The 12,956-nt window shown below is 41.0% G+C and overlaps 1 protein-coding gene across 3 annotated transcripts in view; it reads left to right on the forward strand.

Moving 5' to 3' along the window:
- Positions 1–9,670: 9,670 nt before the first annotated feature.
- Positions 9,671–12,956, forward strand: part of LOC128690534 (DNA repair protein Rev1) — a 142,640-nt gene continuing 139,354 nt past the window's right edge. The window contains exon 1 of one of the 3 annotated variants that reach the window (XM_070089653.1): positions 9,671–9,943. In XM_070089653.1, the coding sequence (XP_069945754.1) occupies positions 9,866–9,943 (78 nt within the window). In that variant the 5' untranslated portion in view covers positions 9,671–9,865. The remainder of the gene's footprint in view (positions 9,944–12,956) is intronic. The other 2 variants (XM_070089651.1, XM_070089652.1) reach the window with 2 other exon arrangements.

Here is a 12,956-nt window from a genome sequence, read left to right on the forward strand (position 1 = left end):
TTTGCTTCAGTCTGTCTATCTGCTTCACAACCATTTCACTAGTGACTGTGATGTTACATAATTTATCTTCTTCTAGCCCACTATAAAAATTAATTACTGGAATACTGTTAGTGTCTTCCTGTGTAAAAACTGAGAGAAAATAATTAATAAAAATCGAGCACATTTCATTCTCTTTGTCAGTAAGGTGCCCATAGTTATTTTTAAGGGGACCTATCTTATCTCTAACTTTTGTTCTATAGACCTGAAAAAAACTTTTTGGGTTAGTTTTAGAATCCCTAGCAACTTTAATTTCATAGTCTCTTTTAGCTTTTCTTATCCCCTTTTTAATGTCCCTCTTAATGTCAATATACTGATTCATAAGATGACCCTCACCTCTTTTGATACGCCTATAAATTCCTTTCTTATGCCCTAGTAGATATTTGAGCCTATTATTCATCCATTTTGGGTCATTTCTATTTGATCTAATTTCTTTATATGGGATAAACGTTCTTTGAGCAGCATGTATAGTGTTCAGAAAACTGTCATATTGATAGCTCTCTTCGTTACCCTAGTCAACAGATGATAAGTGTTCTCTAAGCCCATCGTAATCTGCTAAGCGAAAATCTGGGACTGTTACTGAGTTATCGCTACTATCGTACTTCCATTCAATGCTAAATGTAATTGATTTGTGGTCGCTAGCACCCAGTTCCTCTGAAATTTCTAAATTATTAACAAGGGATTCATTGTTTGCCATAACTAAGTCAAGCAGGTTATTTCCTCTTGTAGGTTCTGTCACAAACTGCTTCAAAAAACAATCCTGAACTACTTCTAAGAAGTCGTATGATTCTAAATTCCCAGTCAAGAAATTCCAATCAATATGACTAAAGTTAAAGTCTCCTAGAATTACTACATTATCGTGCCTTGTGGCCTTAACAATTTCCTCCCATAGAGTCTCCCTTGGTTCCTATCTAAGTTTGGGGGACGGTATATCACTCCTAAAATCAGTTTTTCATGCCCCTCTGAAAATTCTATCCAAACAGACTCTGTATGTGTTACTTCAGACTTAATACCCGTTTTTATGCAACAGTTCAAGCGATCTCGGACATACAATGCCACCCCACCCCCCTTCCCGATACTTCTATCTACTTGGAACAATTTAAAACCCTGAGTATGACATTCCGCAGGCATGTCCCGACTTTTTGAATTAAACCACGTCTCAGTTAAGGCAAATGCATCAATGTTACCTGCACTAGCAACTAATCTCAACTCGTCCATCTTATTCCTAGCACTACGGCAATTAGCATAATAAACATTGAAAGACTCTCCTTTCTCTTTACCCTTCCTGCTCATTTCTGTTTTTCTACTAAACCTATTACTGTCCTTATCACCCAAAGTCCCTGGCTTTTCAATATCTACCTCGTTCTGCTTATTACTAGTTCCTCTAGAACTCCTAATATTACTACACTGGGACTTCACTGTTTTCCTGCCAAAACCCATACCACTAACTATTCCTAGTTTAAAGTCCTAACTGCTCCCTCCACTGCAGTTGCCATTGCTACCACCCCAGACCTAGATAAGTGAACCCCATCCCTGGCATACATGTCATTTCTGCCATAGAAGAGGTCCCAGTTGTCAATGAATGTTACCGCATTTTCCTTACAGTATTTGTCCAGCCAGCAATTGACACCAATTGCCCTGGACAACCATTCATTTCCAACTCCTCTCCTTGGCAAAATACCACATATGACAGGGTTCCCACCCTTACTCCTAATTATTTCTATTGCTGACCTATACCTGCTAATCAGGTCTTCACTCCTACGTCTGCCAACATCATTGCCTCCAGCACTGAGACAGATAATAGGATTGCTCCCATTACCTCTCATGATGTCATCCAGATGGCTAACAATATCCTCCATCCCAGCCCCAGGAAAGCAAACTCGCTGTCTCCTACTCCTGTCCTTCAAGCAGAACGCCCTATCCATATACCTAACTTGGCTATCCCCAACAACAACAATATTCTAACCTTCCTTGGTGTCGTTCGTCGTGATGTTCCCAGTAGTCGACTCACATTCGTCGTGTAGCACTGAGAATGTATTGGATGTTTCCACAACAGTTTCCACGGCAGTCTCTTTCGTCTTCATCGTTTCTACCTTTCCATTCGTCTTCTTGATCGTCAACTTCGTTCCCTGCTATCCAGCCACTGACCAGTTTCCCTTCTTGACCTGAGGACTCAAATCAGGAGGACTACTACGAATCTTCTTGTTTTCCTCGGTCAGTCGCCGAATCTCTAACTTCGCCATCCTCAATTCTTCCTTAAGCTGTTGGTAAAGTTGCTCGATGGAGGGCATCTTGCTTCAATTCGTAGAGAGCGCGCAAACAGGTCTTCACAGAGCCAAGTACACGTCAACACTGCGCAAAAGCCAACTCAATCAGGAGCTACTGTGCAGCACGTCCGCACGGCCCAATAGCGATGAGAACACTTGGACCCAATAGCGTTGCGAACACTTGGGCCCAATAGCGATGCGAACACTTGGGCCCTAGGTGTTTGGCACCTTCACATGAATGAAATCTTTGAAACAGCCATGTAAATTTTTCCCTTTAAATGCCAATAAGATTTTTAAAATGCTGGTTATTTTAACTTGGTATGTTTAGTTGCACTGCATTTTAGTCATGCTAGTATGAGTTTAATTTTCCATTTATATTTTTTTTTGTATTACTAAGAGTGCCAAGTAATCTACACTTTAGTTTCAAAAGTACATACAAATGAAGAATCACAATCAGTCCTGACAAGGTCCTCATTAGTACCATTGGATGCCTTGCAACAAAAATTGGAAACAATGGGGGAGGGGGGGATCTCCATCATGGGATATACATATTGCCATTAAAAACCTGAATAAGATCTTTGGCTGTGAGACAGAGTACTCCACTCTATATCACTTGCCAAAGCGGTAAACTTAGCAAAAGCCTTCCTCAGTCAGGTGGGGAGGGTGGGCCTATAGCAAGCTTTGGTCACAATTTGAAATGTCCCTATTAGCGGAATGCTATAAGGCAAAACGCCATAAAGCGGGGGCCCCCCAGCTCATATCAAGAAGCACTTGTAAAAGGCAAGACCTATGCTTGAATACCTTTGTGTGCCCATGTTGCCCCCGCAGAGTCCAAAACAAGGCAATCCACTTTATCAAAGTCAACAGGCTGGGGGAAGGGTCAGAATCTAATAATATTTACTACAAGTACATGTACATGGTATACAGGCCTAGATGACATCAGTGACATACTTCTATATAGAAAGCCCCTTGTTATGCTGAGCATTTTGGGCCAATTAGGTCAGTTTCCCAGGATGCTTAATGCCTCAAATGATGTTGTGGAAGTTTTAGCAGTAAAGATCGAGAACCAAAACCTAGTCATTGTGGTAGTCTACAAGCCTCCGGATGCAACATCCCAGCAATTCCAGGAACAGCTGTTAAAAATTGACCACTGTCTGGAAAATCTTCCAGCTCCTGCACCCAACATCTTGCTCCTGGGGGATTTCAACTTAAGGCACTTAAAATGGAGGAATATAGCAAATAATATTGTTGCAGTAATAACACCATGAGGCAGCTCTGATGAAAACTCACACTCACACGAGCTTTTAAATCTCTGCACAAAATTCAATTTAAACCAGCAAATAATAGAGCCTACTAGACTGGAGAATACACTAGACCTCATCTTCACTAACAATGATGATCTGATAGGAAATGTCACCATATCAAAAACAATATACTCAGATCACAACATAATTGAGGTTCAGACATGTATGCACGGAGCCCCAGACCGACATAATGAGATTAGTCACGAGGGAGCATTCACCAAATTCAACTTCAATAACAAAAACATAAAGTGGGACCAAGTAAACCAAGTCCTAACCGATATAAGCTGGGAAGATATACTAAGCAACACAGACCCCAACTTATGCCTAGAACAGACTAACTTGGTGGCACCCGATGTATGCACAAGGCTTATTCCTCTAAGAAAAAGGAGGAGTAGATGTAAAATAGAAAGAGACAGGCGCTCCCTTTACAGGCGACGGAAAAGAATAACAGAGCGGCTAAAAGAGGTCAATATATCTGAAATGCGTAGGGAGACACTGGTCAGAGAAATAGAAACATCGAACTTAAGCTAAAGGAATCTTATAGGAGTCAGGAATCGCGGGAAGAACTAAAAGCCATAAATGAAATCGAAAGAAACCCAAAGTATTTCTTCTCCTATGCCAAATCAAAGTCGAGAACAACGTCCAGTATTGGGCCCCTACTTAAACAAGATGGGTCCTACACAGATGACAGCAAGGAAATGAGTGAGCTACTCAAGTCCCAATATGACTCAGTTTTTAGCAAGCCGCTAACCAGACTGAGAGTCGAAGATCAAAATGAATTTTTTATGAGAGAGCCACAGAATTTGGTTAACACAAGCCTATCCGATGTTATCCTGACGCCAAATGACTTCGAACAGGCGATAAATGACATGCCTATGCACTCTGCCCCAAGGCCAGACTCATGGAACTCCGTGTTCATCAAGAACTGCCTTTACCATCCTATGGAGAGGGAGCATGGACACGGGGGTCGTCCCACAGTTACTAAAAACAACAGACATAGCCCCACTCCACAAAGGGGGCAGTAAAGCAACAGCAAAGAATGTAATAAAGTTGGTAGAATTACCGACAATATGTAAAGTAAAAGGACACAAGTGCAACTAATGTGACATTTATTGTGGCAACGTTTCGCTCTCCAGGAGCTTTATCAGAGTGAGGTGCAATACTAGTGAGGTACCATTTCGATGTTCACTAGTGGTAGTGGTAGTAGTAGTAGTGGTAGTGACAAAAGCAATACACTCTCTACGAAAGCAAAAAAAAAAAAATGACAGATTGTGCAACATCTCCTCAATGAAAAGCAGGGGTGCCATGAGTATACTCTAAGAGACAAGACAATAAGTATCAGGGGTCCAAAATTGTTCAACTGCCTCCCAGCTTACATAAGGGGGATTACCAATAAACCCCTGTCCGTCTTCAAGAAGGAGCTAGACAGGCACATAAAGTAGTACCTAAAAAGCCAGAGTATGGTTCGTACGTCGGTTTGCGTGCGTCCAGCATAAACAGCCTGGTTGATCAGGACCTTATCCATTACGAGGCCTGGTCATGGACTGGGCCGCGGGGGCGTTGACCCCCAGAACATCCTCCAGGTATACTTAGGTTACAAACAGTACAAGGACAGAGTATATAAGGGTAATAATGAGGTGAAAAGGCATAAGCATTGAGCAGGCTAACTGGCCCATGCCCTTGGTGGGGTTAATTGCTTTAAGAACTCTTGCTGATACTTCAAAGATGACGAAGATGCCTTTATTCTGTTTAATAGTTTTTGAAATGGCGATTAAGGATGATTCAAGGCATTTTCGTCTGCAGAAATTGGGTGTTGTACGTAGTTAGTTAGTTTAATGTTTATTATGCACCCCATACCCTTCCTGTGGGCGGTAGTCAAAAGATTACAGAGGTACATAACGGGTCGTTGTACATATACGTTCAAGTTATCGTTCCTGCATGCACTAATGTGATCATTGAGATATGTTTCCAAGCTTCGTGCTTTTTCACCGGCGTATACCTTGTAACAGCCTCCACATGGGATTATGTAAACCCATGCATTGACTGCTTCGAGGTTCATCAATTTGGTCCTGGAGTATACTTAGAGAAGGTTTCGGGGGTCAATGCCCCCGCGACCCTGTCTGTGACCAGGCCTCATGGTGGATCAGGGCCTGATCAACCAGGCTGTTACTGCTGGCTGCATGCAATCCAATGTACGAGCCGCAGCCCGGCTGGTCAGGTACCGACTTCAGGTGCTTGTCCAGTGCCTGCTTGAAGACTGCCAGGGGTCTATTGGTAATCCCCCTTATGTATGCTGGGAGGCAGTTGAACAGTCTTGGGCCCCTGACACTTACTGTGTTGTCTCTTAACGTGCTAGTGACACTCCTGCTTTTCATTGGGGGGATGTTGCATCGTCTGCCGAGTCTTTTGCTTTCGTAGAGAGTGATTGTCGTGTGCAAGTTTGGTACTAGTCCCTCTAGGATTTTCCAGGTGTATATAATCATGCATCTCTCCCGCCTGCATTCCAGGGAGTACAGGTTCAGGAACTTCAAGCGCTCCCAGTAATTGAGGTGTTTTATCTCCGTTATGCGTGCCGTGAAGGTTCTCTGTACATTTTCTAGGTCAGCAATTTCACCTGCCTTGAAAGGTGCTGTTAGTGTGCAGCAATATTCCAGCTTAGATAGAACAAGCGACCTGAAGAGTGTCATCATGGGCTTGGCATCCCTAGTTTTGAAGGTTCTCATTATCCATCCTGTCATTTTTCTAGCAGATGCGATTGATACAATGTTATGATCCTTGAAGGTGAGATCCTCCGACATTATCACTTCTAGGTCTTTGACGTTAGTTTCTCGCTCTATTGTGTGGCTAGGATTTGTTTTATACTCTGATGAAGCCTACTGTGCATGCGAAACGTTTCGAAATAAAGATACCTAACTGTTGCATATGTGTCTTACCTAACAACCTGTCGGTATTTTATACCATTTTAATGTTCACTCTGTCAGACACTGCAACACAAGGGTATCTTGGTACAGAACTGAAATCAACTTGGACAACTTCTACTAGTGAGAATAGCTGGATTTGAGAGGGACCTGACCTCCCAGCGACTACATTCTTACCTCTACTAGTGGCCTACATCTCACCTCCTGGCGGTATATAAGGCTCCATCCTGTCACTTCAACTCCATATTGTTTCAGACTATGGAACAATACTCTTCTCCAGAATGAGGGACTGACCACCTTAAAACTTCAAGGGTGATGGACTGATTACATCGTCTTCAAGTCTCTTCTGCTTGTATCAGCTTTTCTGTACTCGACTGAAGAAGCCTACTGTGTAGGCGAAATGTTTCGAAATAAAGATACCTGTGGAAAATACTGTATATATTTTCCGGAAATACGGTAATTTATAGGTAAATAGATGCCCTATATTGTATTTTTAAAAGAAGTATGTTATCGAAAAAAAGAAGAGAAAGTCGCCATTTTGGTTTTTGAATTGGATACAACGTTAGTGTAATGGGAAGAATTTTTCGTGCTCTAGAGGTTAAAATTGGGCTGACACCTCTCAAATAGGAGGCGAAATTGTTGGATGAGCATTCCTGCATAACTTGAGATATCAGGCGACTGAACAAGACAACTCCAGGAACCTCAGATAAGTCTGTTATGTTATAACTCTGGCCAGTTGTTATTTTCATGTATAGACAGAGGTTTTCTGAGAATGATACACATTAATCTCCAGTCAAATTGGTGAGTGTTATGATATTAAGATATTCTCCTTCTGTTATGTGTGTGTGTATTTATATATAATCATTTTTTAATTTAATATACAGTCCACAAATTTATATATTTACCAGCATTCCTGGTGATGTATATTTCATTTGTAATTAATAGGTCCAGAGCAACTTGTGGATATGACAGTGGTAGGTATCGAAGGGGGACATTTTTTGCGACCTAGGCGTCCCAAATTCCTACTTGTCTAACTGATAAATAATAATTATCTTTGTTCATTTACTGTTATGTACATAATGATACATTCAGTAAATGCAATATTCCACAATACCTAACTGTTGCATATGTGTCTTACCTAACAACCTGTCGGTATTTTATACCATTTTAATGTCCACACGGTGCTGTGGCTGACATCCTTGTCTATGTCAGATATGAGGATGAGAAACAAGTTGGGAGCGAGTACTGTGCCTTGCGGAACAGAGCTTTTCACCGTACCCGCCTCAGACTTTACTCTGTTGACTACTACCAACTTTTCCTGTTATTCCTTTAGCACGTATTTTGTGCACTATTACGCCATGGTCACACTTGTCGAAGACTTTTGCAAAGTCTGTGTATATTACATCTGCATTCTTTTTGTCTTCTAGTGCATCTAGGACCTTGTCGTAGTGATCCAGTAGCTGGGACAGGCAGGAGCGACCTGCTCTAAACTCATGTTGCCCTGGGTTGTGTAATTGATGGGTATCTAAATGGGTGGCGATCTTGCTTCTTAGGACCTTTTCAAAGATTTTTATGATATGGGATGTTAGTGCTATCGGTCTGTAGTTCTTTGCCATAGCTTTACTGTCCCCTTTGTGGAGTGGGGCTATGTCTGTTGTTTTTAGTAACTGTGGGACGATCCAAGTGTCGATGCTACTTCTCCATAGGATGTTAAAAGCACGTGATAGGGGCTTCTTGCAGTTCTTGATGAACACGGAGTTCCATGAGTCTGGTCCTGGGGCAGAGTGCATGGGCATGTCATTTATCGCCTGTTCGAAGTCATTTGGCGTCAGGATAACATCAGATAGGCTTGTGTTTATCAAATTCTGTGGCTCTCTCATAAAAAATTCATTTAGATCTTCGACTCTCAGTCTGGTTACCGGTCTGCTAAAAACTGAGTCATATTGGGACTTGAGTAGCTCACTCATTTCCTTGCTGTCATCTGTGTAGGACCCATCTTGTTTAAGTAGGGACCCAATACTGTATGTTGTTCTCGACTTTGATTTGGCATAAGAAAAGAAATACTTTGGGTTTCTTTCGATTTCATTTATGGCTTTTAGTTCTTCACGCGATTCCTGACTCCTATAAGATTCCTTTATCTTTAGTTCGATGTTTGCTATTTCTCTGACCAGTGTCTCCCTACGCATTGCAGATATATTGGCCTCTTTAAGCCGCTCTGTTATTCTTTTCCGTCGCCTGTAAAGGGAGCGCCTGTCTCTTTCTATTTTACATTTACTCCTCCTTTTTCCTAAAGGAATATGCCATGAGCATACATCGAGTGCCACAGAGTTAATCTGTTCTAGGCATAAGTTGGGGTCTGTGTTGCTTAGTCTATCTTCCCAGCTTATATCGTTTAGAACTTGGTTTACTTGGTCCCACTTTATGTTCTTGTTATTGAAGCTGAATTTAATCAACTACAGAAACGCAAGACTTATTGCCAGAGAAGACAACACTCAATACCGAAGAATCCTGGAATCACCACTTATCTGTATATCCAACAACTTTAACCAGAACAACGGCTTCTATAACATAGCTGAACCCCTTGCCAAAAAACTTCTTCATTGTTATCCCACATAAGAACATAAGAATGGAGGAACACTGCATAAGGTCTACTCATATACTTATCCAATCTCTTTTTAAAGCTACCAAAGGTTCTAGACTTTATCACCCTTCTCGGAAGACTGTCACATACATCATTCTCCACCTGGACCAGCATTCTCCACCTGACTCCATCCTATACATACTTACGCATCTTTCACCAAGTAGATCTGTTTGTGACTTGATAAAGCCCACTGCATGGGCGAAACGTTGCCGGTAAAGGATCACATTATATTGCTTAAGTGTTTATATATATCCATTGTGTCGGTATTTTATACCATTTATTTCCATTAGGTAGGGTGTGAGCGTCTAGCTCTGCTGGGCTTGGCAAGGGGGTCCACTTGATCTAACTGGGAACTTCTAGCTCCTGTTTCTATTTAGAAAGGAAGTCTTGTTCGTTTTTCTTTCATCGCCCAGCTTTGGGCAACAAATCTTCCCCGTACATCGGGAAGTCGGGCTTGATACAGCATAAGCCGTCAGTGGCCCTGATGAACCCAACAAAGAAAAATAAAAAATACTGCGCAAGTTGTGATGGCCCTATGAACCTTCAACAACAACATCCTGAAGATGACCCCATCACATTGTTTTAAAGTTATCCAGCATCAAGAACACCGTACTGTACTTGATGAACTCAACGCTACTGAGTGCACATGAAAAGGCAACTGTGTGATGAATGCGATAGCTAAAGAAGTATAGGAGAGCCATGATGTCAGGGCGAGGGTGTAGGGGCAGCAGGAGGGGCAGAAGGCATGGCTATGGTCCCACCGGCTTTGAGGAAGCAGTGAGTATCGTCTTGAAGATAATATATTAATTATAAACCATAAAAGGGAAATTCTGAAGACAAGTTGCATTATTATTATTATAATCAAAAAAGAAGCGCTAAGCCACAAGGACTATACAGCAAGACAAGTTGCAACTGTTTGTGGACGAATTTGGAAGGATACATAAAACAATGAAATTAAAAGTGAACATAGAAAAGAGCAAGATGATTAAGTAAGTAAGTAAGTTTATTCAGGTATACACAAATACAGTTACATAGAATTATCATACATAGCAGCATATGTGTAGAGAACCTGGGATAACCCAAAAAAGTCAGACAGAGTGACTTATTTCCATTGGGGTCCTTTTACCTTATTATTATAATATAAAGGTTATAATATTTTCTTATTATTCTACAATGAAGATAACATCTTATTATCATACTAAAAAGACTATCTACTACACGAGGGTCATTAAGACTATCTACAATACGAGGGTCATTACTAGGAATAAGGTAAAATTTACATGTATGTTAGCTAAAAAATAGATCATTCCCCTCCCTTTCTGTAGCTACATTCATCAGACACCTTTTGGCACTCTTCTTGAACTGATTCATGCTATGACTGGCTTTGACATGTGCAGGCAGTCTGTTCCATTCCTTTATTGCTGTACAATAAAAGGTGTTTGAAGCCTGGCCACTGACTGTGGGTACTACAAAGTTGTGCTCTCTCCCCCTAGTACTATGATTGCTTTGGTTCCCAACCTTGACAAAATTGACAGCAAGATATTCTGGATACTGTTTGTGAGCAATTTTATAACCATGATTTAGCTTCAATTGTTTTACTCTGTCTTCAACATTCAGCATATCCAACTGCTGTAATTCATCCTGGCCTACATGTTCTCTTGGTCCCAGCCCCAGGATGAATCTTACGATTTTGTTCTGGGTGATTTGCAGTCTATCTTTCAGTTTTTTTGTCAAGGCAGAGTACCAAGAAGAGCAAGTGTAATCCATATGGCATTGTATAGGGGCTAGACATAGGGTCCTGCGAGCCTCAGTAGGTAGACACTGTGCTTGTCTATACAGGAACTTCAGTCTGGCATTTGCTTTCTTTACTACACTGTTCCCTATCAATTCTCCTGACATGCATGGGTCAAAGGGGATTCCCAAATATTTTACTGATGAAACCAAAGTGATGGGCTCCCCATTACATTGAACATTAAAATTATTTACCCTTCTCAGTTTATGTTTCGTGCCAAAGAGAATGGCTTCAGTTTTCCCTAGGTGTAATGATAGTTTGTTGTCTACTAACCATTTGCTGCAGGACTCCAGTTCCAGTGTTAAAACATTAGCAATATCTTGTGGGTCTTTACCTGACACTAACAGAGCACTGTCATCTGCATACAGTAGGAGTTTGCACTTGACACTGATAGGCATATCATTGACATAACATAAGAATAATAAGGGACCCAGAATACTACCTTGGGCAACTCCACATGTTATCGGCAGGGGTTCTGATTCTGTTTTGTTGATTTTGACTATTTGTCTCCTGTTGCTAAGGTAGGACTTAAACCAGTCTACAGAACCTATACCGATAGCTTGAAGTTTATTACATAATATATTGAGGTTGACAGTATCGAAGGCCTTTTGCAGGTCTAAGGTTACCATACCTATGAGGTTCCCCTTTGACATTTCAGTTCTCAGGTAATCCATCAGATTAATAAGGGAGGTGTCGGTTGAGTAGGATCTTCTAAAGCCCGATTGATAGCTATGGAGAATGTTGTTGTCATTAAGGTACTTAACTACTTGAGAATACACCGCCCTCTCTAGAATTTTAGATATTATACTGAGTATACTAACAGGCCTATAGTTGCTTACATCAGACCTACTATTTTTCTTGAAGATAGGAGTAACTCTGGCCTCCTTGAACCCCTCCGGTACGGTATTAGTGGTGATTGATAGATTTATTATGTGAGCAATAGGGATTGACAGTTCAGAAGCACCATCTTTTAGGAACTTAGACAGGATGTTATCAGGGCCTGTGCTCTTAGTTGGGTTTAACCTGCTTAGTTCTTTTTGAATAAAGTCATGAGATACACTTACTAGTTGACAACTGTTTGGGGTTACCCCTTTATTGGTATAGTATGTTTGAAACTTATCAGAGTCTGTGTTAAAGGTATTTGATGCAGCTGGTAGTTTACTTACTAGTGTTGATGCAACAGATGTGTAGTATGAATTAAAGCAATTTGCCACCTTAGATGTTTCGTGGCATACCTCATTATCGATAGTGAGTACTATGTTAGACCTATCTACTGGCTTATGGCTATACCCCAACTGTTTTAGTTGTTGCCAGAGCTTTCTGGGGTTATGCTTATACTCTTCAATTTTTGAGCAGTAGTGCTTTGCCTTTGCTCCTTTTATAAGTCTCTGTACTCTGTTCCTCACCCTTTGGAATTCATTTAGTGCTGCAATATCCTGTCTGTTTGCTTTAAATCTTTTTAGCAGCTGGTCTCTGAATTTCATATTATCTAATATCTCAGTATTCATCCAGGGTTCAGTTCTTCGTTTAATCCTAACCTCTTTAACTGGTGCAATATTATCAAGGATGGTAGTGAACATTGTTTTGAATTTTTCCCAGGCATCGTTTACGTCCGTGCAACTTGTTATCTCTGTCCAGTCACAATTGTGTAGCCTATTTACCAGTGTTTCTTTACTGTAGTTTCTAGTTGACCTCATTTTTATTGTCCTGTGTAGGCCTATCCTATCCCTAGTGATTTTCCTGGTGCAGTAAATGATGAAATGATCACTAAGACCTGTGGTAATGATGCCTGACTGACTAATGTTCTCAGAGCGGTTACAAAGTATGTGGTCAATTAGGGTGGCTGAGAACTGTATGATCTGGGTTGGAGTATTAATTAGTTGAGTGTAACTATTTAATCCTAGAATTTGCTTATACCTTTTGCATAGCCCGTTATTTTGCTGCTGAAAACAGATATTGAAGTCACCCAGTATTATTGTCTCGCAATTGTTTTCAACT

Source organism: Cherax quadricarinatus, chromosome 29, assembly GCF_038502225.1.
Source record: "Cherax quadricarinatus isolate ZL_2023a chromosome 29, ASM3850222v1, whole genome shotgun sequence".
Taxonomy (NCBI): domain Eukaryota; kingdom Metazoa; phylum Arthropoda; class Malacostraca; order Decapoda; family Parastacidae; genus Cherax; species Cherax quadricarinatus.